At 52.6% G+C, this 27,147-nt stretch overlaps 2 protein-coding genes across 2 annotated transcripts; both read right to left on the bottom strand.

Annotated features, from left to right (window-relative positions):
- Window positions 1-8,632: 8,632 nt before the first annotated feature.
- LOC310634130 (rano class II histocompatibility antigen, A beta chain-like) lies at window positions 8,633-23,578 on the bottom strand. The gene is made up of 7 exons (XM_083352205.1): window positions 23,428-23,578; window positions 21,007-21,279; window positions 16,299-16,580; window positions 16,023-16,136; window positions 15,776-15,799; window positions 15,237-15,298; window positions 8,633-8,956 (listed from the first exon to the last, which is right to left on the bottom strand). The coding sequence occupies exons 1-6, from the start codon at window positions 23,510-23,512 to the stop codon at window positions 15,285-15,287; spliced, it is 792 nt and encodes a 263-aa protein (XP_083208331.1). The 5' UTR covers window positions 23,513-23,578; the 3' UTR covers window positions 8,633-8,956; window positions 15,237-15,284.
- On the bottom strand, window positions 8,956-12,586 carry LOC310636097 (rano class II histocompatibility antigen, A beta chain-like; the record flags this gene model as incomplete). The annotated part of the gene is made up of 6 exons (XM_083355618.1): window positions 8,956-9,012; window positions 9,503-9,526; window positions 9,756-9,869; window positions 10,030-10,311; window positions 11,515-11,578; window positions 12,515-12,586. The coding sequence occupies 6 exons, from the start codon at window positions 12,584-12,586 to the stop codon at window positions 8,999-9,001; spliced, it is 570 nt and encodes a 189-aa protein (XP_083211744.1). The 3' UTR covers window positions 8,956-8,998.
- Window positions 23,579-27,147: the final 3,569 nt, after the last annotated feature.

The following is a 27,147-nucleotide window of genomic DNA, read 5'->3' as shown; positions in this document are numbered from 1 at the left end:
TAATCCTCCTTGGTGGGGGTCGGGGGAGGGGAGGAAAATGAGGGAGAGGAAGAGACTCCTGAGGGACCCACTCCATCTTCCCAGGGTGGAAAAAGGCAGGCAGAAGTTCAGCTGGTCCAGCACTGGGTCTAACTGTCTGCAAGGAATGTTGGATCCCGGTGGGGACTCTTTGTCCCCCCCCCAAAATGGCAAGAAATATGGGGGGAGGTAAGAGACGCCCCCCTCTGGGCTGGAAGGGAAGTAATATCCGTGCTTCTCTCTCCCTCTCCCTTTCGGGGGACATAAGGGCTGGAGGGTCACAATAAGGATACCCACACCCATGCTCCTGGGCTCTCCCCCCTTCCAGCCCCTCCTTCCCTTTTCCTCTTCCTCCCCTCACTCCCCTCTTCAGCCCCACAAGCTGCCTTTGGATGCTTTTCGAGGCCTCTTTCCTGTCCCCCACCCAAATAGAGCCCCCTGCAGCCCCCCAAGACGGTCTGAAAGGGAGGGGCTCCAGCCCCCCTCACTAAAGGGAGAGTTTTGGGGAGCCAATTTAGGGGAGCAATTCAGACCCCCCCACCGAATATCCTTCTCCCTCAGTTCCCCCTCCCCTCCAGATCCCGATTCAGCAATGGGGGGATGTGGGGTGGGGGGTTCTGGGTCTCCTCCCCAAATTCAGAGTCTCCTCCCAGAAGGAATCCAGCTCAACTCCTCCCTCCCCTTAAAAAAAAATTCAGAAGAAAAACTGAGGTTGCAAAAACCCTTTTGCCAAAAAACGTCTTTTTCTTATACATTTGATGGCATTTGTGGATTCAGGTCTGAAAATGCCTCAGTTTCCCCCTTTCGCTTTCGCTTTCCGTCTCCTTCCTCTTTCGGCGCAAGAAACTTCGGGGCTCAGGCGCTAATTCGGGGTCCACAAGGTCCCCCCCTCCCTCCCAGCCACGGGGGGGGGGGACAGAGAGAGGGGCCCGGCTGCCTCTTATCCCACAAGGCTGCCTTCCCGCGACCCCCGCCCACCTCGCCCGCAAGCAGGGAAGGGGGGGCTCCCTCTCCGTCTTGCGGGGAGAAATGCTGCGAGGGAGGGGTGGAGACCACGCGGAGATCCAGGGTCCTGCAGTCTCCCGCCTCTCTTGCCCTAGACCCCTTCTCCCACTTCTGGGGTCCCAGCCCCATTCTTCGCCCCCAGAAACACTGAGGGCCCCTCCCCTCCCCTCCCCTCCCCCCGCCCAGCCCCCTCCTTACCGGGGGTCTCCTTCCCCGCTTCGCTTCCGGGGATCCGGGCCAGCGCCCCCACCAGCAACAAAAGGGGGACCCCAACGGAGCCCATGGATGCTCCCCACAAGCGCCCCCAAAGGGAGGGGAGAGAGACGCGGAGGCTCCCAGCCCAGAGGCGGAATCGGGGGGGGGTGTCTGGCTTGGGGGGAGGGGCGGTTTCATCGGACTTCGGAATTGGGAGGGGCCAGGAAAGCGGAGGGACCAATGGGAATTCTCCCTTCTTCATCATCATCGGTCTCCGGGCAGAGTCTGCCTGAGTTCATCCACAAGAGGAGATAGTGCGAAGCCGAGAGAGAAGCGGAGAAAGTTGGGGGAGGGGAATCCCTTCAGTCTGGGGGGGGCTGCATTTTAGGGGGGCGTTTCCTGCCAGCTCCGGAGGGACCCCCCCCCTCTGGGATGGAAGGAAAGTAATATCCATGCTTCTCTCTCCCTCTTCCTTTTGGGAGCACAATAAGGATACCCACACCCATGCTCCTGGGCTCTCCCCCCCTTCCAGCCCCCCCTTCCCTTTTCCTCTCCTCGCTCCCATCTTCAGCCCCACAAGCTGCCTCTGGATGCTTTTCGAGGCCTCTTTCCTGTCCCCCCCCCGCCCAAGTAGAGCCCCCTGCAGCCCCCCAAGACCGTCTGAAAGGGAGGGGCTCCAGACCCCCTCACTAAAGGGAGAGTTTTGGGGAGCCAATCTAGGGGAGCAATTCAGACCCCCCCATATCCTTCTCTCTCAGTTCACCCCTCCCCCCGTCCCGAATCAGCAATGGGGGGATATGGGGTGGGGGGTTCTGGGTCTCCTCCCCAAATTCAGAGTCTCCTCTTCCCTCCCCTTAAAAAAAATGGAGATTCGGAAGAAAAACTGAGGTTGCAAAAACCCTTTTGCCAAAAAGCGTCTTTTTTCTTAGACTCTTTGCTGGCCTTTGTGGATTCAGCTCTGAAAGTGCCTCAGTTTCCCCTTTCGCTTTCCGTCTCCTTCCTCTTTCGGTGCCAGAAACTTCGGGGCTCAGGCGCTAATTCGGGGTCCGCAAGGTCCCCCTCCCACCCAGCCAAGGGGGGGGGCGAGAGAGGGGGTCCAGCTGCCTCTTATCCCACCTCGGCTGCCTTCCCGCGACCCCTCTGCGTCCTTCTGAGGGAGGGGTGGAGACCACGCGGAGATCGAGGCTCCTGCAGGCTCCCGCCTCTCTTGCCCTCGACCCTTTTCCCCACTGCTGGGGTCCCCCCTTTTCTTTCTCTCCCCTCCCAGGAGCACTGACGGCCCCTCTCATCCTCCTACCCCCCCCCCGCCCAGCCCCCTCCTTACCGGGGGTCTCCTTCCCCGCTTCGCTTCCGGGGATCCGGGCCAGCGCCCCCACCAGCAACAAAAGGGGGACCCCAACGGAGCCCATGGATGCTCCCCACAAGCGCCCCCAAAGGGAGGGGAGAGAGACGCGGAGGCTCCCAGCCCAGAGGCGGAATCGGGGGGGTCTGGCTTGGGGGGAGGGGCGGTTTCCTCGGACTTCGGAATTGGGAGGGGCCAGGAAAGCGGCGGGACCAATGGGAATTCTCCCTTCTGCAGCGTCATCGGTCTCCGGGCAGAGTCTGCCCTGACTTCGTCCATGGAGGAGATAGTTCGGCGCAGAGAGAGAAGCGGAGAAAGTGGGGTGGGGGGTTTAATCCCTTCAGTCTGGGGGGGCTGCATTTTAGGGAGGCGTTTTATGCCAGCTCCGGAGGGGAGGGCGGACTTCCATTTTCACCCCATCCACCCCCATGATTCCCAACCAGAGCCTCCTTTTCTCTGTGTGTCTGGAGGGGTGGACTAGATGCCCTCTCAGTTCCCACAGGGAGCCTAGTGCAGGGCTTTTGAACTTTTTCACCCACTTTTAGGATGTGGCGACATCCGAGGACCACCAGTCGCCTAGCAAGGTGTCCAGAACTTGATGACCAAAAAGAAAAACAAAAGGAAAAAAGTGATGAAGAGCAGGTAGTTTGAGCCCCCCCACTCCCCCCCACTCCCCCCCCACTCCCCCCCCATGTCCTGGGCGGAAGACTCGATCCTGACTCCAGAGGAGGTAAAGTTGCCATAGGTTTTTTTATTATTTTAATCCCATTTATATCCCGCCCTTCTCCGAAGACTCAGGGGGGCTTACAAGCTTAGCAGTAGCCTTCATTCCATGTATATGTCTGCTTATTAGGGCTTTCACACACACACACCAAGCGGCATTATTACAAAGTCAGCTTAATTGCCCCCAACAATCTGGGTCCTCCTTTTACCTACCTGGGAAGGACGGAAGGCTGAGTCAACCTGGAGCCTGGTGGGACTCGAACCTGCACTAATGGCAGGCAGCTGGTGTTACTTAGGGAGGCCTTAGCCCACTGCTCCACCAAGGCTCCCCCTCCTGTTCTCGGGTGGGGGGACCCTCCCCATCCCCCTCCTCCAAGTCTTCCCTCGGGGTCCCCCCCCACTGCAAGTGAGCCCCTCCCCTTCCATGCTGGTCCCCCTTTTCCCCCTCCCCTCTTTCCCACCCATCAGAGCCCCCCCCCCCTTAGAGAGCCGAGTCTCCCCGTAACGTCTGAAGGGGGAGAATCGGAGCCTTTGGGTCCTTTGGGCCTCCGGGGACGTTTCTCCAGCCCTCCCTCGTTTCTCCCCTGGGCTGTCCGGGGTCTCCTCGGGGGTCGGGAGGGCCCCCCAGCCTCTTTCTGGGGGGGGGAAAGGCAGGGGACCGAGGGGGCCGCCCCACCCGGAGACTCAGCCACGGGGTGGAGCAGGACAGCTGCCCCGGGGAAGAATCCTGGCTTGTTGCCTGCTGGATCAGGGCCTGTTCCTCGGTTCCGCTTCGGGGGAGCCCAGCGCTTCTGTCCGGGGGGGGGGCGGGGGAAGGGAAGCGAAACTCCAGCCCTTCTCCAGCTGTTGGGGGTTGGGGAAACACACAAAGGTCCTCTCTGTGTTTGTGTGTGTGTGTGTGTGTGTGTGTGGGTGGGTGGGTGGGTGTTGAGGGCTGGGGGGGCAGGGAGAACCCAAGAGAAAATCCAAACCTCGCTGGGGAGACACGAAAAGAGGAGAGGAGTTCTGCTCTGATCAGAGGCTGCCTGGATCTGGGACCCCCTTTGTGCGACTGGCTGTGTAGACACAACTGTGGTGCGGTGGGGGGAGCCCCTCCCCTCCCTCCACCCTCCTGCTCTGGGGACCCCCTCCTGCCCGGAGAGTTTCTCCTCGAGTGATAGACAGACGTCTAGACGGGTGCTTGCCATTACACGCGCACGCGCACACACGGCTCCCTCCTACTCAGCGGAGACCCCCATTCACAGCAGCCGCTGCAACCATCCAGTCACTTATCCGGAATAGCTTCGGTTCTGCTTGGGGTGGGGTGGGGGGGTGGGGAGGGGCTGGACTAGAAGACCTCCGAGGTCCCTTCCGTCTCTATTCCCTTCTAAAAAAAAATCTGCTTAACTCCAAATCCTCCTCGGCCCTCAGCCAAGGCCACCAGATCCGGGAAGATCCCCAGACGCCCCAGATCTAGCAGCCCCCCCCCCACAACCATATTTGTGTCTTCAGCTGAGGCTCCGCTGAACAGGCATGCAGGTGTACAAACACACACACACACACACACACAAAGAGAAACTCTTCCTAAAGGGGCAGCAGCGAAGGAGTCACCTGAGGCCTTTTCCAGGACTGCCTGCTCAGCCCCACGGCCGCCCCACACTCTGAAGCCCCCTCCCTCTGGGACAGCGGAGACCCCCAGACTCTTGCAGGGCCCGGGATGCTGCTGCCCACCCCCATTTCATGTCCAGGGTGGGGGCCCCAGGCCTGGCCCATCAAAGCACCATGTGTGGGCCCCCCTCCAGAGTTCCCCCCCCCGCTCAGAAAAGGGCTCCGGCGATCCTGCGGCCGGTGGCTTTGATCTTTAGGAAGGGGTCGCAGATGTCCGTCTCTCTGGGCCGGGGGCTCCTGGGTGGGGGGGTCGGGGGGTCTTCCTGGGGGCCCCCTTGGGCCGGAGCAGGAAGTCCAGGCTGAAGCCGTTCCTGGCATAGAAGACGTTGGCCATGGGGGGGGGGGGAAGACCAGCTCTGTGGGAGAGAGGGGGGATCAATGGGGGGGAGCCCCACCAGGAAGGCCCTGCCCTCCTCCCCAAAACCCCTTTTGTTCTATTCTATTCTTCAATCAATCTATTTATTCTATTCTACTTTCTACTCTAGTCTATTCTTCAATCAATTTATTCTATTCTATTCTATCTTTCAATCAATTTATTCTATTCTATCCTATCCTATCCTACCCAATCTTATCCTATCCTATATTCTATTCTATTCTATTCTATTCTATTCTATTCTATTCTATTCTATTCTATTCTATTCTATTCTATTCTATTCTATTCTATTTTCTACTCTAGTCTATTCTTCAATCAATTTATTCTATTCTATTCTATCTTTCAATCAATCAATTTGTTCTATTCTATTTTTCAATCAATCTATCCTATCCCATCCCATCCCATCCCATCCTATCCTATCCTATCTTCTATTCTATTCTATTCTATTCTATTCTATTCTATTCTACTATTATTTAATTATATTCTATTCTATCTATTCTATTCAATCAATTTATCCTATCCTATCCTACCCAATCTTATCCTATCCTATATTCTATTCTATTCTATTCTATTCTATTCTATTCTATTCTATTCTATTCTATTCTATTCTATTCTATTTTCTACTCTAGTCTATTTTTCAATCAATTTATTCTATTCTATTCTATCTATCAATCAATCAATTTGTTCTATTCTATTTTTCAATCAATCTATCCTATCCCATCCTATCCTATCCTATCCTATCCTATCCTATCCTATCCTATCCTATCCTATCTTCTCTTCTCTTCTCTTCTCTTCTCTTCTCTTCTCTTCTATTCTATTCTATTCTATTCTATTCTATTCTATTCTATTCTATTCTATTCTATTCTATTCTATTATTATTTAATTCTATTCTATCTATTCTATTCAATCAATTTATCCTATCCTATCCTATCCTATCCTATCCTAGTTCATACAAATAGCCCTCAATTTACAACCGCAATGGAACCCAACATTTCGGGTGTAAGTCCCATTTTGTGACCTTTCCGGCCACAGTCGTTAAGTGAACCTGTGCCATCGTTTAGTGAGTAACATTGTTGTTAAGTGAATCCAGCTTCCCCAGGGAGGTTTGCTTGTCAGAAGGTGGCAAATGGGGGTCACGCGAAGCCCCCGGGACCCTGCCACCGTCATAAATACCAGTCAGTTACCAGGCGTCTGAATTTTGATCATGTGGTGACCGCGGGGAGGCTGCGACGGTCGTTAAGTGTGAAAAATGGTCATAAGTCACTTCTTTTGTGCCCGAGTTCTTTTTGGCCCAGAATTTCAAAAATCTGTCATATCCACAGCAAGGAGGTTTTTTTCAGGCACATTTTTTTTGAAAAAGGAACAATTAACGAATATTAAAAGAGACATCTATCACTTGAGGAGAAACTCTCTGGGCAGGAGGGGGTCCCCAGAGCTTGAGGGGCTCCCTCCACCGCACCACAGTTGTGTCTACACAGCCAGTCACACAAAGGGGGTCCCAGATCCAGGCAGCCTCTGATCAGAGCAGAACTCCTGTCCTCTTTTCATGTCTCCCCAGCGAGATTTGGATTTTCTCTTTTCTTCCTGCCCCCCCCCACAGCCCTCAACACCCCCCCCCCCACACACACACACACACAAACACAGAGAGGACCTTTGTGTGTTTCCCCAACCCCCAACACACAACAGCTGGAGAAGTGCTGGAGTTTCGCTTCCCTTCCCTGCCTCCGGCATGAAGCGCTGGGCTCCCCCGAAGCGGAACGGAGAAACGGGCCCTGATCCATCAGGCAACAAGCCAGGATTCTTCCCCGGGGCAGCTGTCCTGCTCCACCCCATGGCTGAGTCTCCGGGTGGGGCAGCCCCCTCGGTCCCCTGCCTTTTCCCCCCAGAAAGAGGCTGAGGGGCCCCTCCCGACCCCCGAGGAGACCCCGGACAGCCCAGGGAAGAAACGATGGAGGGTTGGAGAAACGTCCATGGAGACACAAAGGCTCCGATTCCCCCCCTTCAGATTTTAGGGGGAGACTCGGCTCTCTAAGGGGGGGCTCTGATGGGTGGGAAAGAGAGGAAAAGGGGGACCAGCATGGAAGGGGAGGGGCTCAGTTTCAGTGGGGAAGACTTGGAGGAGGGGGATGGGGAGGGTCCCCCCCCAGAGCAAGAGGGGGAACTTTGGCAACTTTACCTCCTGTGGACTCAGGATCCAGTCATCCGCCCAGGTGGGGGGACCCTCAAACTGTGGAAGAAACCTTGTTCTCCGGGTCTCCCCTGCCCAGAGGGAGGGGTCTTTGGGCCCCAAGGCAGGAAGGGCTTACACGGGGGCAGTGGGTAATCTTGGAAAAGACCTATGGGGTGACTGAAGCCCCCCACCTCCTCCCCAACCTCCAACTGCCTCCTCTGCTGCTTCTTTGTGGGGGGCTCTGTGTTTGTGTGTGTTGTGGGTGCAGGTGTGCCCTGAGACACCAATATTTTGGGAGAGTTGAGTTTGCCCCCCTTCCCCCTTAATGCCCCCTTCCCCCCCAGGTAGGAAGCTCTCTGCCCTCCCCACATCTCTGAAATGACCCATTTCCAGGGTCCTTCCCTAAGAGGGGGAGCCATTTATTTGGGGGGAGGGAGGCCATTTAAAGGCTGTGACAGAAGCTGCTGACCGGGGGAGCCCCCCACAACTCCTGAAGCCCACCAGAGCCGACAGTCTCCCACAGGGGCCCTCGAGGGGTGGGTGAAGGAAGCTTTCCCCTGGTCTGAATTCAGCTGAGGTCAGAGGTCAGGAGGGCCCTTCCCTGGTCACGCGTGTTGTCTGAATGTGGCCACATCTTGATCCCCCTCCGATGTCCTAGAGATAAATGGAATTGTAGTCCTTGCCCTCCCCAAAGGAACTCCCCAAAGTTTAGCCCTCACCAGCCAGAATCTCAGCCCCAAAAAGGGAGGGGGGATGGAGGGAGACGTTGGGGGCCAAAATGGGGCAGGACCCTCCAGTGCTGAAGAAACAGCTCAAATGGCTGGGTGAGTGTGAGGGGAGTCTCAACTGCCCCCCAATGGCTCCCCACAAGTGCTTGGGAAGGACCGTGGCCGATGGCATCCTGGTCCTCAAAAGTGGGCTTGAAGGGAAAAAGAACAAAGGGGGGTATGAGTAGGAGGGGGGGTCCTGCCTCTTCCCCTCCCTGGATCCACCCACCCTCCTCCCAAACCAGTTCTGGCTTTAGATCCTAAGTTGCCAGGATCATCAATCCAGAGGCAGTGGAGGCCTCAATCTGGGGAGGGGGAGGGGAGAAGGGAGGACCCACCTGGAGGGGTAGGAAAGAGAAGGAGGAAGAGGAAGGAAGGGGGAATTCCAGGGTTTTCCTTCAATGTTTATTCTTTTACATCAAAGCGAAGGGAAGGGAAGGGATCCGGAGGAAGAGTGATGCAGATGAAGCTGCTGTGGATTCAAAGCAGGGAGAGATTTGGGTTGTCTGGAATGACAGGCAAGCCAAGAGTCCCCAGGGTCAGTCTAGATGGTCTCCACCCCTCCCTCCGAAGAAAGGGAGGCCCTGAAAGAAAGATGGGGGAGCCCTCTCAGCAGGAAAAGCTCCAGGCTGCCCTTCTCCTCCTCTCCCTAATCTAAAATCTTGAGACTTTGCAAAAAGGGTTGCAAAAAAGCCAGAAATTCATCAGCTACTGAAAAAAAATTCCTTTCCCATCAGGAAGCAGGAAAGATGGCAGGATTAATTCATGAGGGCTATAGGGAAAAAGAGAAAATGAGAATATAAAGTGAAACCTTCAGTGTAAATAACTTATTATTCCTCTCTATCAGGCCCCCCCCAACACAGACCCACACTGAGGGGGGTGGTTGATAGGTAGGGGCGGAATGAGGGAGAATCTCCCACCCACCCCCACTTCAGGGAGGAAATGGATGCAAAGGACCAGCAATTCATTTCCCGGGACTTATGGAATTTTCCCCAAATGACTTAATTGTGGCACTTAAACAAAAGAGGAGTCCTCCCCGCCCACCACGTTGGAAAAAACCTGGTCAATATTTTACTATTTGTGGTGTGTTTGTATTTGTTTTTGATTCCAATGCATTTTCAGGTCTCTGTAAGGAAACGCTGCCCAAAATTTCAAAAAATTCTGTTATCCACAGCAAGGAGGTTTTATTCAGGCACATTTTTTTTTAAAATGAACAATTAACGAATGTTAAAGTAACATCTACAACTTGAGGAGAAACTCACCTGCAGGAGGCTGGATGGGAATTGCTGCAAGGAGAAAAAGAGCCAATCAGAACCCTTCATTGGCTGGAGGACTCAGGGGGCCCCCCTCCCCATTGATAGCCCATAATATGCTCACTTATACAGCAGACCCTCAAAGAACAGAATTTCCCAAGCAAATTTCCAAGGGGGCCTCCTTGCCTTCTGCTAAGTTTGCTGAGAGCCCCCCCCAGGATGGTCCCCTCCCCACAACCTCTCATCCAGCCCCCAGACTCACCTTTCTTGCTCTTCAGGTAGAGGGAGAGCCCCGTGGCAAAGAAGATCACCCCGATCAGGGCCCCCATAATCCCCGTCCAGAGTTTGCTCCTGGCCGAGTTGGAGGATCGGGGCTCTGGGGAAGGAGAAGGAGGCTCCCCTGAGCAGGAGGATCAGGGTGAGCTTCCCCCCCCAGGAGGGTCCATCCCGGCTCCCCCCACAGGGAGTTTCTCTCCCCCCCTCTCAGGGCAGGAGGGGGTCCCCAGAGCAGGAGGAGAGGGAGGGGACGGGCTCACCCCACTGGATGGTGATGGGGGCTTCCAGGCTGGCGTGCTCCACCTGGCAGGTGTAGACGTCCCCCCGCTGGGGCTGGGTCTCCAGCATCACCTGGAGCTGGTAGGTCCAGTCTCCGTTCTGGAGCTCCTCTCCGAAGGCCACGCCCTCCTCCTCCGGCCGCCCGTTCTTCAGCCAGCGGACCTCGATCTCCACGGGGTAGAAGCCCCTCGCGCTGCAGAGGAGGATGGTGTGGGGGGAAGCGGGGTCCAGCTTGGTGGAGGAGATGGAGACGGTGGGCTTGGCTGGAGGGGAGGAGGGGGAGGGGGGACACGGGGGAGACACAAAGACGGCCGAGAAAGGGAGACCAAGTTGGTTAGTTCAACCAAGATCCCTTTTCACTCCTGAAAATATTATTTAAGTCATTTCCAAAGCAAATTGCAGAAAGAAATTAAAGGGGATCCTGGAAGATGGAAAAACATAAATCCTTTTAGGGCCTCCCGTTTTCCCTGCTTTTGAGGCGCTGACTTTTAAAACTCCACAAAAATTAAAAGCATGATTAGGCTAGAACGATTAGAAATAAAAAGCGTTTTTTATTATTATTATTTCACAGCTCCCCAAAGTAGGGCTTGTTTCCCAAAAGCAGAGGCCTCTGTTCATTATTTACTTTATTTAGCTTATTCTGTTTGTTTTGAATGTCGATAGAATTAGTCTAGGGTGAAGCTAATCACGTACCCAGAGGCTTGACTGCCTGGACTTATTGATGGGGTTCGGTTCAAGACGCCTTATCTGAAAATAGGGCGGTTACTTCCGCATAGGGCCATGATCTGCTGACGTAATCAACACCACGTGGGTTTCTTTACTTAGATGACGTCACTGATCAAAAGGGCTGATTATTTTCATTAAAAAAAGGTATACACTATAACTACTTTCATAGATCCACTCCAGCTCAGAGACCTTTTGCTAACCACGTTTTTCTCCCTTGAGGGATTCTCTTACGAACAGCTAATTATATCATGTTTAAGAACATGCAATTTTTAAAGGTTTGGTTATTTGCAATTCAATCCTGGGATCTGGTCGGGATTTGTTTTTATGAACAGTGAATTATCCTCCTGGGTTTGCAGGGAAGAATTTAGGTGTAAGAATGAATTCCAGACTGAATATGCAGAGAACAAAATCTGTGTCGCTTCCCCTTAAATATCCCATAAGTTCCGGAAGGAGCAAATTCCCAGCGTCTCCCCGTAAAATGCCTTTTTCTCTTGGGATATGGTGGTTTTCCTCTTGTGGAACAAAGATCTTATTTAATTCTTTGGTAGCGTATTATTTTTGGACACCCCGGAAACAACAAATGGCAACAACTGCAGATGAAACATTGGTTTCCCACAATGAGACCTTATCAATTGATAGAAATATATAAGTTTTTTTCAAAATATAAGCAAATACAGCTAGAACAACAAACGTAGGCAATTTGCCAGGAATCTGGAACAGGGTGTTTTTTTAATCTTTGCCGCCAAATGAGGAACCTTCCCAGGTAGGACGAGAGAAGCGATTCGGCTGCAGGTGAAGCCGAGTCTGTGACCAAAAAGGGGGTCTCAAGGGGTCTCAAGAGAAAGAGATATCCTGGGATTTCCAGACCGCTTCATCCCAGGACTGGCCCAGGACTGGCCTTGCACATTTGCAGAGATCAGAGCTCTGGTGAGGGAGGGATTTTCACCTGCTGACAGGGAGCTTTTCCTCTCTAGATAATCCGAAAAATTCTCTTCAAAAGTTGTGGAAGAGAGAAAACAGCCTATCCGAAACAAGACTCCAAAGAAGGATCTGCTTCTTCTTTACTCCTCCTAGTATAAAGTGTGGATTTCATCTTCCAAATCCGTCCGTGTTGTGGCTCACCAATCAAAACGAGTTAAATAATCAAATTAGTTAATTCCCATTTTAAAAAGCCTATTTTGAAACCGGCGCAGAGAACGGCAAGAAGAATGGATTTAAAAAAACAATGTAAAATAGAGTTAGGGAGGTCTTACGGTAAACAGAAGGAGACAATTTTTCCCAGGCAGTAAAAGGAGGGAGAGAAAATGGACGAATGAATGAATGAATGAATGAATGAACCTTTATTGTCAAAATACAACCAAATATACATTGAGATTGGCTGAGCCTCCCTTCCTGCCCCCCACTGTCACACCACAGCTGACAGTGACAACAAATCCACCACCTTGTGACACCATGTGAGCTAATGGCACAACACACCAGCCTTGCAAGTCAGTCATACGCAAAGTTTATAAAAATTATGTCCCGTTCAAGAGCCTGACAGCCCGTGGATAAAAGCGGTTCTTCAGCCTGTCGCTACGGCTGGCTGTACTCCTGTATCTCCTCTCCTCGGAGAGTAAAGAGGTCCCGACCAGAGTGTGAGTCACCCCTGAGGATTTTCCTACCTCTTCCGAGGCAGCGGGCCCTGGCGAGGTCATCCAGTGGTGTCAGGGGACAGCCCACGATCTCTTGTGCTGTGCTCACCACCCTCCGTAATGCCTTCCTCTCCGAAGGCTTTGAATCAAAGCGCCTAGGAGCCTCCTGGCGTTTCTCCATATTTGATTTCAGTGCCCGGGGCAGACCCTTAAAATGGGAAGCATCCAGAATCTGCTGTGCAAAAATGTAACAGTAACAGAGTTGGAAGGGAACTTGGAGGTCTTCTAGTCCACCCCACTGCTCAGACAGGAAACCCTCCACCACTCTGGACAAATGGGTTTCTAGTTCACCCTGTTTATTCCTCGCACTTTGAGCGCTGGTGTAGCAGAGGCATCCGAGTCCCTTTGGCTGACCCTGCATTGGGTTTCCACATCCCCTTTTGCGCCCGAGTTCTTTTTGGCCCAGAATTTCGAAAATCTGTCACATCCACAGCAAGGAGGCTTCGTTCAGGCACATTTTTTTTAAAGAAGGAACAATTAATGATTGTTAAAAGAAACTCTCCGGGCAGGAGGGGGTCCCCAGAGCAGGAGGGGGGAGGGGAGGGGCTCCCCCCACCACACCACAGTTGTGTCTACACAGCCAGTCGCACAAAGGGGGTCCCAGATCCAGGCAGCCTCTGATCAGAGCAGAACTCCTCTCCTCTTCTCATGTCTCCCCAGCGAGATTTGGATTTTTCTCTTGAGTTCTTCCTGCCCCACCCAGCCCTCAACAACCCCCCCCCACAAACACACACAAACAAACAGAGGACCTTTGTGTGTTTCCACAACACCCAAAAGCTGGAGAAGGGCTGGAGTTTCGCTTCCCTTCCCCGCCCCCGGACAGAAGCGCTGGGCTCCCCCGAAGCGGAACCGAGAAACCGGCCCTGATCCAGCAGGCAACAAGCCCGGATTCTTCCCCAGAAGAGGCTGGGGGGGCCCTCCCGACCCCCGAGGAGACCCCGGACAGCCAGGGGAGAAACGAGGGAGGGCTGGAGAAACGTCCCCGGAGGCCCAAAGGACCCAAAGGCTCCGATTCTCCCCCTTTCAGACGTTACGGGGAGACTCGGCTCTCTAAGGGGGAGGGAAGAGGGGAGGGGAGAGGGGAAAGGGGGGACCAGCATGGAAGGGGAAGGGCTCAGTTGCAGGGGGGAGACCCTGACGGAAGACTTGGAGGGACAGGGAAGGTCCCCCCACCCGAGAACAGGAGGGGGAACTATGGCAACTTTACCTCCTCTGGAGTCAGGATTGAGTCTTCCGCCCAGGACATGAAGTGGGGTGGGGGGCCCTCAAACTGTGGAAGAAACTCAGAGGGAGGGGGCTTCAGGCCCAAAGGCAGGAAGGGCTGGGGGGGGGGCAGTGGGGCCAGGTGGGCAGTCCTGGAAAAGACCTATGGGGTCTCTGGTGACTGAACCCCCCTCCTCTGCTGCTTCTTTGAGGGGGGCAGTGTGTGTCTCTGTGTTGTGGGTGCAGGTGTGTTCTGAGACACTCAATAATTTGGGAGAGCTGAGTTTGCCCCATTTCCCCCTTAAAGCCCCCCCTGCCCTCCAAGAGGGAAGCTCTCTGCCCTCCCATCTCTGAAATCACCCATTTTCGGGGTCCTTCCCTAAGAGGAGGAGCCATTTTTTTGGTGGGAGGGAGGCCATTGAAAGGCTGTGACGGAAGCTGTTGACCGGGAGGTACCCCACAACTCCCGAAGCCCCCCAGAGCCGACAGCCTCCCACAGGGGCCCTTGAGGGGCAGGTGAAGTGGCTTTCCCCTGGTCTGAATGCAGCTGAGGTCAGAGGTCAGGAGGGCCCTTCCCTGGTCATGCGTGTTGTTTGATTGTGGCTACATCTTGACACCGCTCCCCCTACTTCCTAGAGATAAGGGGAGTTCTAGTCCTCGCCCTGCCCAGCAGCTGGATGGGTTGGAGTCCATCTGGAGGGGGCTATTCATACAGAGTTGATAGAATGTGAAAGAAGTTGGAAGGAACCTTGGAGGTCATGTAGTCCAACCCCCTGCTTGAGCAGGGGAAACCCTTTACCATTTATACCATCATGGAGGAGAGTCTATACCATGACAGCCCCCAAAAGGGAGGGGGGAAGGGAGGGAGGCGTTGGGAGGCAAAATGGGGCAGGACCCTCCAGTGCTGAAGAAATGGCTTGGGGAGTGTAGGGCGAGTCTCAGATGCCCCCCGAATGGCTCCCCACAAGTGCTTGGGGAGGACCATGGCCGATGGCATCCTGGTCCTCAAATTTGGGCTTCAGGGGAAGCAGAGCAAGGGGGGGGTCCGAGTAGGAGGGGGTGTCCTGCCCCTTCCCCTCCCTGAATCTGCCCACCTTCCTCCAGAACCAGTTCTGGCTTCATACCCAAAGGTGCCGGGATGGTCAATGCAGAGGCAGTGGAGGCCTCAATCTGGGGAGAGGGAGGGGAGAAGGGAGGACCCACCTGGAGGGGGAGGAAGAGGAAGGAAGGAGGAATTCCAGGGTTTTCCTACAATGTTTATTCTTTTACATCAAAGCAAAGCGAAGGGAAGGGATTTGGAGGAAGAGTAATACAGATGAAGCTGCTGTGGATTCAAAGCAGGGAGAGATTTGGGTGTCTGGAATGACAGGCAGGCCCAGAGTCCCCGGGGTCAGTCTAGATGGTCTCCACCCGTCGCTCCCAAGAAAAGGAGGCCCTGAAAGAAAGATGGGGTGCCTCTCAGCAGGAGAACCTCCAGGCTGCCATTCTCCTCCTCTCCCTAATCTAAAATCTTGAGACTCCATTTTTTCAGGGGTTGCAAAAAAGCCAGAAATTCATCAGCTACTGAAGAAAAAAAGAATTTCCTTTCCCATCAGGAAGCAGGAAAGATGGCTGGATTAATTCATGAGGGCTGTAGAGAAAAAGAGAAGGGTAGAAAATGAGAATATAAAGTGAAACCTTCAGTGTAAATAACTTATTATTCCTCTCTATCAACCCCCCCCAGACAGACCCACACTGCAGGGGGGTGGTTGATAAGCAGGGGCAGAATGAGGGAAAATCTCCCCCCCCATTTCAGGGAGGAAAAGGATGCAAAGGACCAGCAATTCATTTCCCGGGACTTATAAAATTTTCCCCAAATGACATAATTGCAACAGTTAATCAAAAGAGGAGTCCTCCCCGCCCACCACGTTGGAAAAAACCTGGTCAGTATTTTACTATTTGTGGTGTGTTTGTATTTTTTTTCCGATTCCAATGCATTTTCAGGTCTCTGTAAAGAAACGCTGCCCAAAATTTCAAAAATTTGAGGTTTTGTTCAGATACATTTTTTTTAAAAAAGGAACAATTAACGAATGTTAAAGTAACATCTACAACTTGAGGAGAAACTCACCTGCAGGAGGCTGGATGGGAATTGCTGGAAGGAGAAAAAGAGCCAATCAGAGCCCTCTCATGGGCTGGAGGACTCAGGGGGTTCCCCTCCCCATCGATAGCCCATAATAGGTTGCAGGATGCTCACTTATACAACAGACCCTCCAAGAACAGAATTTCTCATGCAAATTTCCAAGGGGGCCTCCTTGCCATCTGCTAAGCTTGCTGAGAGGCCCCCCCGGATGGTCCCGTCCAGCCCCCAGACTCACCTTTCTTGCTCTTCAGGTAGAGGGAGAGCCCCGTGGCAAAGAAGATCACCCCGATCAGGGCCCCCATAATCCCTGTCCAGAGTTTGCTCCTGGCCGAGTTGGAGGATCGGGGCTCTGGGGAAGGAGAAGGAGCCTCCCCTGAGCAGGAGGATCAGGGCCAGCTTCCCCCCCCCAGGAGGGTCCATCCCAGTTCCCCCCACAGGGAGGGTCTCTCCCCCCCTCTCAGGGCAGGAGGGGGTCCCCCAGAGCAAAAGAGGAGGCAGGGGAGGCACTCACCCCATTGGACGGTGATGGGGGCCTCCAGGCTGGCGTGCCCCACCTGGCAGGTGTAGACGTCCCCCCGCTGGGGCTGGGTCTCCAGCATCACCTGGAGCTGGTAGGTCCAGTCTCCGTTCTGGAGCTCCTCCCCGAAGGCCACGCCCTCCTCTTCCGGCCGCCCGTTCTTCAGCCAGCGGACCTCGATCTCCACGGGGTAGAAGCCCCTCGCGGTGCAGAGGAGGATGGTGTGGGGGGAAGCGGGGTCCAGCTTGGTGGAGGAGATGGAGACGGTGGGCTTGGCTGGAGGGGAGGAGGGGGAGGAGGGACAAGGGGGAGACACAAAGAGGACCCAGAACGGGAGACCAAGTTGGTTAGTTCAGACCAAGATCCCTTTTCACTCATGAAAATATTATTTGTTTGAAGTCATTTCCAAAGCAAATTGCAGCAAGAAATTAAAGGGGATCCTGGAAGATGGAAAAACATAAATCCTTTTCGGGCCTCCCTTTTTCCCTGCTTTTGAGGCGCTGACTTTTAAAACTCCACAAAAATTAAAAGCATCATCAGGCTAGAATGATTAGAAATAAAAAGCGTTTTTTATTATTATTATTTCACAGCTCCCCAAAGTAGGGCTTGTTTCCCAAAAGCAGAGGCCTCTGTTCATTATTTACTTTATTTAGCTTATTCCGTTTGTTTTGAATGTCGATAGAATTAGTCTAGGGTGAAGCTAATCACGTACCCAGAGGCTTGACTGCCTTGACTTATTGATGGGGTTACTCTTGCTTATCCCGATGGGCTTAGGGCTACACGTCACTTCCGCTCAACTTATCTGAAAATAGGGCGGTTACTTCCGCATAGGACCATGATCTGCTGACGTAATCAACACCAGGTGGGTTTGTTTACTTTGATGATGTCACTGATCAAAAGGGCTGATAATTTTCATTAAAAAAAGGTATACACTATAACTACTTACATAGATCCACTCCAGCTCAGAGACCTTTTGCTAACCATGTTTTTCTCCCTTGAGGGATTCTCTTACGAACAGCTAATTATATCATGTTTAAGAACATTTATTTTATTTATTTTATTTTATTAATATTTCTATACCGCCCTTCTCCCGAAGGACTCAGGGCAGTTCACAGGGCAAGAATAAAATACAAAGTTACAAATATTAAAAGAAGATTAAATAGCTGCCCGTTAAAACAATTAATATACTACATTTATAAAAACCCCAAAAATACAACAATAAAAATACAAGAATAAAAACCCCACCAATCCCCCATCAGGCCAGGCCGGCTTGTGCAAACAAAAACGTCTTCAGATCACGGCGAAAGGAGCGAAGATCGGGCGCCATCCGGAGCTCTACCGGTAACTGATTCCATAGTTCCGGAGCGCCCACAGAGAAGGATCTCCCCCTGGGGGCCACCAATCGACATTCTCTGATCGGTGGCACCCTGAGGAGACCCTCTCTGTGGGAACGCACAGGGCGCAGGGAAGTTGACGCCGGCAGCAGGTGTTCCCTAAGGTACTCCGGACCCCTGCCATGTAGGGCTTTAAACACCATTACTAGTACCTTGAATCTCACCCGGAAGACAACTGGCAACCAATGCAGCTCACGGAGCAAAGGTGTAACGTGGGAGTATCGGGAGACTCCCAACACAACTCTCGCGGCTGCATTCTGTACCAGTTGGAGCCTCCGGGTGGTCCTCAAGGGCAGCCCCATGTAGAGAGCGTTGCAGTAGTCCAGACGAGAGGCCACGAGCGCATGAGTGACCGTGCATAAATCATCCCGGCTTAGATAGGGCCGCAACTGGTGCACATGCAATTTTTCAAGGTTTGGTTATTTGCAATTCAATCCTGGGATCTGGTTGGGATTTTTTTAATGAACAGTGAATTATCCTCCTGGGTTTGCAGGGAAGAATTTAGGCGTAAGAATGAATTCCAGACTGAACATGCAGAGAACAAAATCTGCGTCACTTCCCCTTAAATATTCCATAATTTCCGGAAGGAGCAAATTCCCAGCGTCTCCCTGTAAAACGCCTTTTTCTCTTGTGATCTGGCGGTTTTCCTCTTGTGGAACAAAGATCTCATTTAATTCTTTCGTAGCGTATTATTTTTGCAGACCCCGGCAACAACAAATGGCAACAACTGCAGATGAAACATTGGTTTTGCACAATGAAACCTTATCAATTGATAGAAATATATAAGGTTTTTTCAAAATATAAGGAAATAAAGCTAGAACAACAAACGTAGGCAATTTTCCAGGAATCTGGAACAGGGAACTAAACAATCTGAGGCTTCAGGGCAGAAGGAATCCCCGAAATTCAGTTTTAATATTTGTGGGTGTTTTTTGAATCTTTGCCCCCAAACGAGGAACCTTCCCAGGTAGGAAGAGAGAAGCGAGTCGGCTGCAGGTGAAGCCGAGTCTGTGACCAAAATGGGAGTGTCAAGGGTGATTTTCTCCCGGACCCCCAAAACTGGATGTGGAAACAACTCTGAATAAAGAATAAAAAGGACTAAAAGATGGACAGGGCAGAGCAGACGAAACTTCCCTAATTCCCTTTTCCAGACCTTTGGAAGTTCACTTTTTATCCTAAAATCCCAAAGGCCCCAGAGGGGAAGGGAGCCCCCCCATTCCAGAAATGGGGTGAAAATGGGGTGTGGGGCTTCGCTTGGGGGGCTCAGAGGAGGAGGCAGCCATCGGGCCGGTCAGCATCCCAAAGCCCTCCCCACTTTTAATAATTTTTTTATCACTGGATTTTAATCATCCTTGCCTTTTAAATCTTAAATTGTACATAAACTAGTTTGGTGGTTTTATATTTTATGTGTGTGCCATGCAAAGTCCCTCTGGGAGAGAGAGAGATGGTTTTAAAAGTTGATACGGGAGGAATAAAACACTCAGATACTTTCAAAGCCACCTTACAAGGAATCTACTTCTTTGAGATGGGAAAGAATAAAGAAGAAAATCTATAGGAAGCTACCTGAATGGGTTTCAACAATGGAAGCTTTTGCTTACCCAAACTGAATTCATTATGACAAAGTCGTTGACTTACAAAGATATCTTGGATAAGGAAGGGAAATTGAAAGATAGAGAAGATTTACAACGACAAGGTATTGATTTAGCATGGTGGCCATATTTGCAAATTTAAAAGAGATAAAGAGAACAGGACTCCATAAAGAACAGACAGAATTCGATCAAACATTGTTAAAAAGAGATGACAACTTGATTAGGAAACTCTATAGATTTCTGCTCAATTTAAAGATGGAAGAAGAACAAGTAAAAGAAACAATGATTACATGGGGAAAAAACTTTGGATATTCTACAGACTTGGAAGACTGGCAGAAACTATGGGATAGAAATATCAGATCGACTAAAGCAGTCTCAGATAAAGAAAACTTGCATAAAATGTTTTATAGATGGCATATGACACCAGTAAGATTAGTGAAAATGTTTAAAAACACTTCAAATAATTTCTGGAAATGTAAACAAAGGCCAGGTACTTACTATCACATCTGGTGGACAGGCCTTAAAGCAAAAAGGTTTGGGGTTAAAACACAGACATGGTTGGAAAAGATGACTAAAGACAGAATTTAAGCCAGAATTGGTTTTGTTAGGAATATGAGGACCTAATTATCAGAAGGAGAATGAATATTTAATATTGCATGTACTGACAGCAGCGAGAATAGCATTTGCCCAATGCTGGAAAAATGAAAACTTATCAACTGAAGAGGTTTTAATTAAGAAAATCTTAGAATGTGGAGAAATGGATAGATTGACGTTAGAGATTAAAGAGAAAGAAGATTCAGTTTATTATAGAACATGGGATCGTTTTTACCAACGGTTAGGAAAATGAACTAGCGAGTAATGAATGTGATATGTTATATTGAATGTACAGTATATTAGTAGGAAGAATGAAATGTATTGGGTAACTGATACTGTTTTTGATTTATCGTTTATTACATTCTCTACAGATATCTATTACTATATTAACTATTGTTAATTGAACTTATGTTCCCGGACAATAGCCTGTTTGCTAAAGAGAAAATGTTATTGGGGGATAATCCCAATGTTGATGCCAACCGTGTCGTTATCCCAACCGCACCCTAAACCCTAATCCCTAACCGGATCCTATTTTATCCCTAACCCTATAAAATTCAATAAAATCCTTTATTTAAAAAGTTGATAAGTCAATCAATAAATATTATTGATTTATTCATATAAAATATATTGAAATATTATACAGCATACAGATTATATTGAAATCTATCTATCTACTGGGCAAGAGAGAGACCTTGCTGGATTCCTCCCCCCCTGAAAAAATATAATATTTTGTGTAATGTTACGGAAAGAAGTTTTTTGGACCTCGGGAAGAGAAGGAGGATCGTGGGAGGGAAGGGAAGTAGAGGAATATATTTCTTCCCTCCTTTTGCATGTTTCATTGTCATCGTTGTAGAATTTCTAACATTTTAAGGGTAATTTATTTTTTACACATTTTATTTAGGGGTGATGTTATAATCCTACCCCCTCCAGACCCCCCCTTTGAGGGAGGGAGGGGGGCGGCTTAGGAGGATCAAGAAATGTCAATAAATACCAATGAGGAAATTTCCTAGATCGGAGAGCAGAGAATAAAAAATGGGCAAATCTTTATCTGGGAGATCCCTAATCAATGAAATAAAAGGGGGGGAGTCTCCGCATTCCCCCCCAAGGAACTCCCCCTCCCCCACTCACCTCTCCGGCCAATCACGGGGCCGCCCTGGAGAGCCTCGTAGTTGTTTCGGCAGAAGCGATTCACTTCGGCCTTCGCTAATTGCAGGAGATGCTTATCCCTGTTCCAAGCCTCTGCGTCCACCTTCCCGAACGCCGTGACGGCCTCGAACTCCCCGCGGTCGCTGTCGAAGCGGACGAACTCCTGCCGGTCGTAGATCTCCCGGGACAGGTATCGCACCTGCTGCGTCCCGTTGAGGAAGCGGCACTCGTGCTTCCACTGGACCAGGAAATGGGCTGCGGGGAGGAGGAGGGGGGAGGGGCGTCAGGAGGGACTCCAGGGCCCATGGTTCCCAGCGGCTACTGGAGGAGAGGCCCAGGTGGGGAGGGGGAGGGACTGCCGGAAGGCGCCCCCTGGAGGAGGGAGGGGGAACCGTCGGTCCCAGCGGGATTCCCCCTTGGTGGGGTTTCTGGAGGGGGGAGGAAAAGGAGGGAGGGGGGAAAGAGCTTCCATCTCCCCAGGGTGGGAAAAGGCAGGCAGAAGTTCAGCCGGTGCAGCCCTCCCTCTGTCTGCAGGGAACGCTGGATCCCCGGGGGGGGCCCTCTTTGCCCCCCCAAAACCTGCAGGAAATATGGGGGGAAGATACGCCCCCTCTGGACTGGAGGGAAAATAATACCCATGCTTCTCTCTTTCTTTTGGGAGCACAAGGGAAGGGTGGGGTGTTCACAACAAGGATACCCACACCCATGCTCCTGGGCTCTCCCCCGCCCTTCAAGCTTCACCTTCCCTTTTCCCCCCCTCCGCCCCATCTTCAGCCCCACAAGCTGCCTTTGGATGCTTTTCCAGGCCTCTCTTCTCTTCCCCTCCCCAAAAGACCCCCCTGTAGCCCCCCCACGCCACCTGAAAGGGAGGGGCTCCAGCCCCTTCACTAAAGGGGAGGGGTTTGGAGGAGCAACTCAGACCCCCCCCTCAATATCCCTCCCAAGAGAAGCGGAGAAGGCGAGGGAGTGGAAGATTTTCAGTCTTGGGGACTGCAACCTGAAGGGGGTCTTCATTGTGCCCCCCCATGACTCTCCACTGCAGTCTCCCTTTCTCTTTCTGCCTGCAGGGGTGGACTAGATGCCCCTTTAAGCTCCCTTAAGGCCAGCACTCAGGAGTCCAGGCTGGGTCTGGGGAGACTTCGGAAGGGCCGGGGGGGGGGAGCCGGGGGTCTCTCCGGAGAGTCTCCCCCTCTGGGTCTCGCTTGGCCCAAAGGGGCTTTTCCCAAAGGGAGCAGGAATTTCCTGGTTCTTCCCTTGAAGACGTTTCGCTTCTCGTCCCAGAAGCTTCTTCAGTTCTGACTGAATGTTGGAGGGTGGAAAGACTGATATTCTTTGGGGTCCTTTTGAAAGTCGGTCCCTGGTTCTCTGAGGGGCCTTAGGACCCCCAGGGGTTTATCTGGGCCCTCTGGGACCCCTGAATTGGGGGGCAAAGGGGTGGGGAGCCTTCCCGGGGCTGCTGAAAGGACCCTGTTGGAGGCAGGAGATGGGGGGTCCTTTCCCTCCTCCCTCTGTTGAAGGGGGGGCTGCTCAATTTTGACCTAGATGGCCTGGGGGTGTGTGGGGATCCTGGGGAGAAAGGAACCCCCAGATTCCCTAGATATCCCCCAAATTTTCTTTTTTTCCTCCTGCAACTTCCCTCTTACTAGCTGCCTTTGCGTGATTTGGGGGTTCAGCCCTCTTTCCTGTCCCCCTGCAGTCCCCCCCTCATGACCATCTGATAGGGAGGATCTCCAGCCCCCTTCACTAAAGGGATAGTTTTGGGGAGCCAATTTAGGGGAGCAATTCAGACCCCCCAGAATATCCTCCCTCATTTCGTCCCTCTGCCCCAGGTCCCGATTCAGCAACGGGGGGATATGGGGTGGGGGGTTCTGGGTCTCCTCCCCAAATTCAGAGTCTCCCCCAAGAAGGAATCCAAGCTCAACTCTTCCTCCCCCTTAAAAAAATGGAGATTCAGAAGAAAAACTGAGGTTGCAAAATCCCTTTTGCCAAAAAGCGTCTTTTTTCTTAGAGTCTTTACTGGCCTTTGTGGATTCAGCTCTGAAAGTGCCTCAGTTTCCCCCTTTCGCTTTCGCTTTCCGTCTCCTTCCTCTTTCGGTGCCAGAAACTTCGGGGCTCAGGCGCTAATTCGGGGTACGCAAGGTCCCCCTCCCACCCAGACACGGGGGGGGGTGCAAGAGAGGGGGTCCGGCTGCCTCTTATCCCACCTCGGCTGCCTTCCCGCGACCCCTCTGCGTCCTTCCGAGGGAGGGGGCGGAGACCACGCGGAGATCCAGGCTCCTGCAGTCTTCCGCCTCTCTTGCCCTCGACCCCTTTCCCCACTTCTGGGGTCCCAGCCCCATTCCTCGCCCCCAGAAAGACTGAGGGCCCCTCCCCTCTCCTCCCCCCGCCCAGCCCCCTCCTTACCGGGGGTCTCCTTCCCCGCTTCGCTTCCGGGGATCCGGGCCAGCGCCCCCACCAGCAACAAAAGGGGGACCCCCACGGAGCCCATGGATGCTCCCCACCAGCGCCCCCAAAGGGAGGGGAGAGAGACGCGGAGGCTCCCAGCCCAGAGGCGGAATCGGGGGGTCTGGCTTGGGGGGAGGGGGCGGTTTCCTCGGACTTCGTAACCAGGAGGGGCCAGGAAAGCGGAGGGACCAATGGGAACTCTCCCTTCTGCAGCGTCATCGGTCTCCGGGCAGAGTCTGCCTGAGTTCATCCACTAGAGGAAATAGTGCGAAGCCGAGAGAGAAGCGGAGAAAGTTGGGAGAGGGGAATCCCTTCAGTCTGGGGGGGGGGCTGCATTTTAGGGGGGCGTTTCCTGCCAGCTCCGGGGGGACCCCCCCTCTGGGATGGAAGGAAAGTAATGTCCATGCTTCTCTCTCCCTCTTCCTTTCGGGGGCATAAGAGGCGGGAGTCACAATAAGGACACCCACACCCATGCTCCTGGGCTCTCCCCCCCTTCCAGCCCCTCCTTCCCTTTTCCTCTTCCTCCCCTCGCTCCCCTCTTCAGCCCCACAAGAGCCCCCTGCAGCCCCCCAAGACCGTCTCAAAGGGAGGGGCTCCAGACCCCCCTCACTAAAGGGAGAGTTTTGGGGAGCCAATTTAGGGGAGCAATTCAGACCCCCCAGAATATCCTTCTCCCTCAGTTCCCCCCTCCCCTCCAGGTCCCGATTCAGCAATGGGGGAATATGGGGTGGGGGGTTCTGGGTCTCCTCCCCAAATTTAGAGTCTCCCCCCAGAAGGAATCCAAGCTCAACTCCTCCCTCCCCTTAAAAAAAATGGAGATTGGGAAGAAAAACTCAGGTTGCAAAAACCCTTTTGCCAAAAAGCCTCTTTTTCTTAGACTCTTTGCTGGCCTTTGTGGATTCAGCTCTGAAAGTGCCTCAGTTTCCCCCTTTCGCTTTCGCTTTCCGTCTCCTTCCTCTTTCGGTGCCAGAAACCTCGGGCCTCAGGAGCTAATTCGGGGTCCGCAAGGTCCCCCTCCCAGCCAGCCACGGGGGGGGGAGAGAGGGGGTGCAGTTGCCTCTTATCCCACCTGGGCTGCCTTCCCGCGACCCCTCTGCGTCCTTCTGAGGGAGGGGGCGGAGACCACGCGGAGATCCAGGCTCCTGCAGGCTCCCGCCTCTCTTGCCCTCGACCCCTTCTCCCACTTCTGGGATCCCAGCCCCATTCTTCGCCCCCAGAAAGACTGAGGGCCCCTCCCCTCTCCTCCCCCCGCCCAGCCCCCTCCTTACCGGGGGTCTCCTTCCCCGCTTCGCTTCCGGGGATCCGGGCCAGCGCCCCCACCAGCAACAAAAGGGGGACCCCAACGGAGCCCATGGATGCTCCCCACAAGCGCCCCCAAAGGGAGGGGAGAGAGACGCGGAGGCTCCCAGCCCAGAGGCGGAATCGGGGGGTCTGGCTTGGGGGGAGGGGCGGTTTCCTCGGACTTTGGAATTGGGAGGGGCCAGGAAAGCGGAGGGACCAATGGGATTTCCCCCTCCTGTAGCGTCATTGGTCTCCGGGCAGAGTCTGCCTTGACTTCGCCAGATGGAGGAGATAGTGCGAAGCCGAGAGAGAAGCTGAAAAAGCGGGAGGGGGAAAAATCCCTTCAGTCTCGGGGGGGGGGGGGGGGCTGCAATTTAGAGGGCGCTTCATGCCACTCCCAAGAGGGCGGACTTCGTTTTGCGCGCCCCCCCCTGATTCTCAACCAGAGCCTCCTTTTCTCTGTGTGTCTGGAGGGGTGGACTAGATGCCCTTTCAGTTCCCACAGGGAGCCTAGAGCAAAGTGGAGCCAGAGCTTGAAGGCTCCTCCTTCTATGGGGGGACTGCGGACACACGTACACACACACACACACACACACACACACACACACAAAGAGTCCCAAACCCCTCAGGCAGCCATACCAGATGTTGTATCAGAAGCGTTGCACCGCATCCCCCACAAATCCTGGAGCACCGGGGAAGTTCCCGAGGATGGGAAAGGGCTGATGTGGTCCCCACCTTCAAGAAAAGGGGGAAAAAACGGACCCAGGAAACTCCAGACCGATCAGTTTCACCTCAATATTTGGGAAGATCCTGGAAAAGATCGTCAAAAAACAGATCTGCCAACAACTAGAGGCAAACAAAGTCATAACCAGCAGCCAAAACGGGTTTCTTAAAAACAGATGTTGCCAAACCAATTTCATTTCCTTCTTTGATAAAGTGACTCAACTAGTAGCTCAGCGAAATGCTGAGGACGGAGCAAACTTAGACTTCCGTAAAGCTTTTGATAAAACAGACCACGCCCATTTCATTCCATTCCATTCTCTATTCCATTCCATTTTATTCCATTCCATTCCATTCCATTCCATTCCATTCCATTCCATTCTATTCTATTCTATTCTAATAATAATAATAATAATAATAATAATAATAATAATAATAATAATAATAATAATAATAATAATAATAATAATAATAATAATAATAATAATAATAATAATAAGAAGAAGAAGAAGAAGAAGAAGAAGAAGTAGTAGTAGTTGGAAGGGACCTTGGAGGTCATCTAGTCCAACCCCCTGCTCAGGCAGGAAACCTTATACCATTTCAGGCAAATGGCTGTCCATTCTATTCCATTCTTTATTCTATTCTATTCCGTTCCATTTCGGTCTGTTCCCTGTAAACTGACCCCAGGGACTCCCCAGTCAGCCCGCTCAGAGACCCCCTCCCCTTCTGCCTTCCCCCAGTCCCCGCCAGTATCAAGGGGGAGGGCAAACGGAAGTCCAGAGACTCCCCTGCAGGGCTGGCCTGAAACGCCCCCCCCCCGAGCTGCAGCCCCCCCCAAAACTGAAGGGATTCCCCCCCCACTTTCTCCGCTTCTCTCTCTGCGCCCAACTATCTCCTCCGTCGGGTGAAGTCAAGGCAGGCTCTGCCCGGAGACCGATGACGCTGCAGAAGAGAGAATTCCCATTGGTCCCTCCGCTTTCCTGGACCATTCCCATTGTAAAGTAGGAGGAAAACGCCCCCGCCTCCTAATCCAGATCCCCCCCAAGATTCCCCCTCTGGGGATGGTCGCGTCTCTCTCCCCCCTCTTTGGGGGCGCTTGTGGGGCGGCATCCATGGGCTCTGTTGGGGTCCCTCTTTTGGTGCTGGTGGGGGCGCTGGTCCCCGTAAGGACCCTGCAGGTGAGTTTCTCCTCTTCTTCCCCCGTCTGAAGTCCCCCCCCCCAAATAGCACCAGCGGTTAGACTTAAATACCACTCCATCGCACACTACGGTGCCAAGAGCTTTAGTCAGCGTCTACACACACACACACACCAAAAAGTGACAGGTGTGATTTAATTCTCCAATTCTTCCATTAAAAAAAGAAAAAACAGCCTCTAAAGAAATGGAGGCAGCCTGGAAATGATCCCGCCAAGTTTCTTTGCCGTGGAGAAGCCGAAACCGCTGCAGCTTTTTCTCACGCAAAACTCTAGTGCGGTGGAGAGCACAAAAACACACACACACACACACACACACACAACGCCTACAGTCTCACCCGAGGCGTTTCCAAGTGGTGGGAAATTGCAGAAGGCAAAGGGGTCCCCGTCATTGGGAGAGGGGAGCGCTGCAGGTTGCCTTTACTGCCCCTCCCCAGTGACTTCACACACATCTGGCCAAGTGACCCCCCCCCAGGCTCCCCCCT

The sequence above is a fragment of the Vipera ursinii genome (assembly GCF_947247035.1).
Source record: "Vipera ursinii genome assembly, chromosome: 2".
Taxonomy (NCBI): domain Eukaryota; kingdom Metazoa; phylum Chordata; class Lepidosauria; order Squamata; family Viperidae; genus Vipera; species Vipera ursinii.
Note: the sequence above shows the minus strand (reverse complement) of the source record. Positions and strands in the feature narration are given on the sequence as shown.

Bases quoted from the DNA above. Each gene is read 5' to 3' on its own strand.
- LOC310634130 (XM_083352205.1), bottom strand. From the start codon at position 23,512: ATGGGCTCCGTGGGGGTCCCCCTTTTGTTGCTGGTGGGGGCGCTGGCC. The intron at 16,581-21,006 runs GTGAGTGGGGGA...CCTCCCCTCCAG, and splicing joins CCCCGTGATTGGCCGGAGAG to CCAAGCCCACCGTCTCCATC. The intron at 16,137-16,298 runs GTGAGTGCCTCC...CTCCTTCCCCAG, and splicing joins CCCCATCACCGTCCAATGGG to AGCCCCGATCCTCCAACTCG.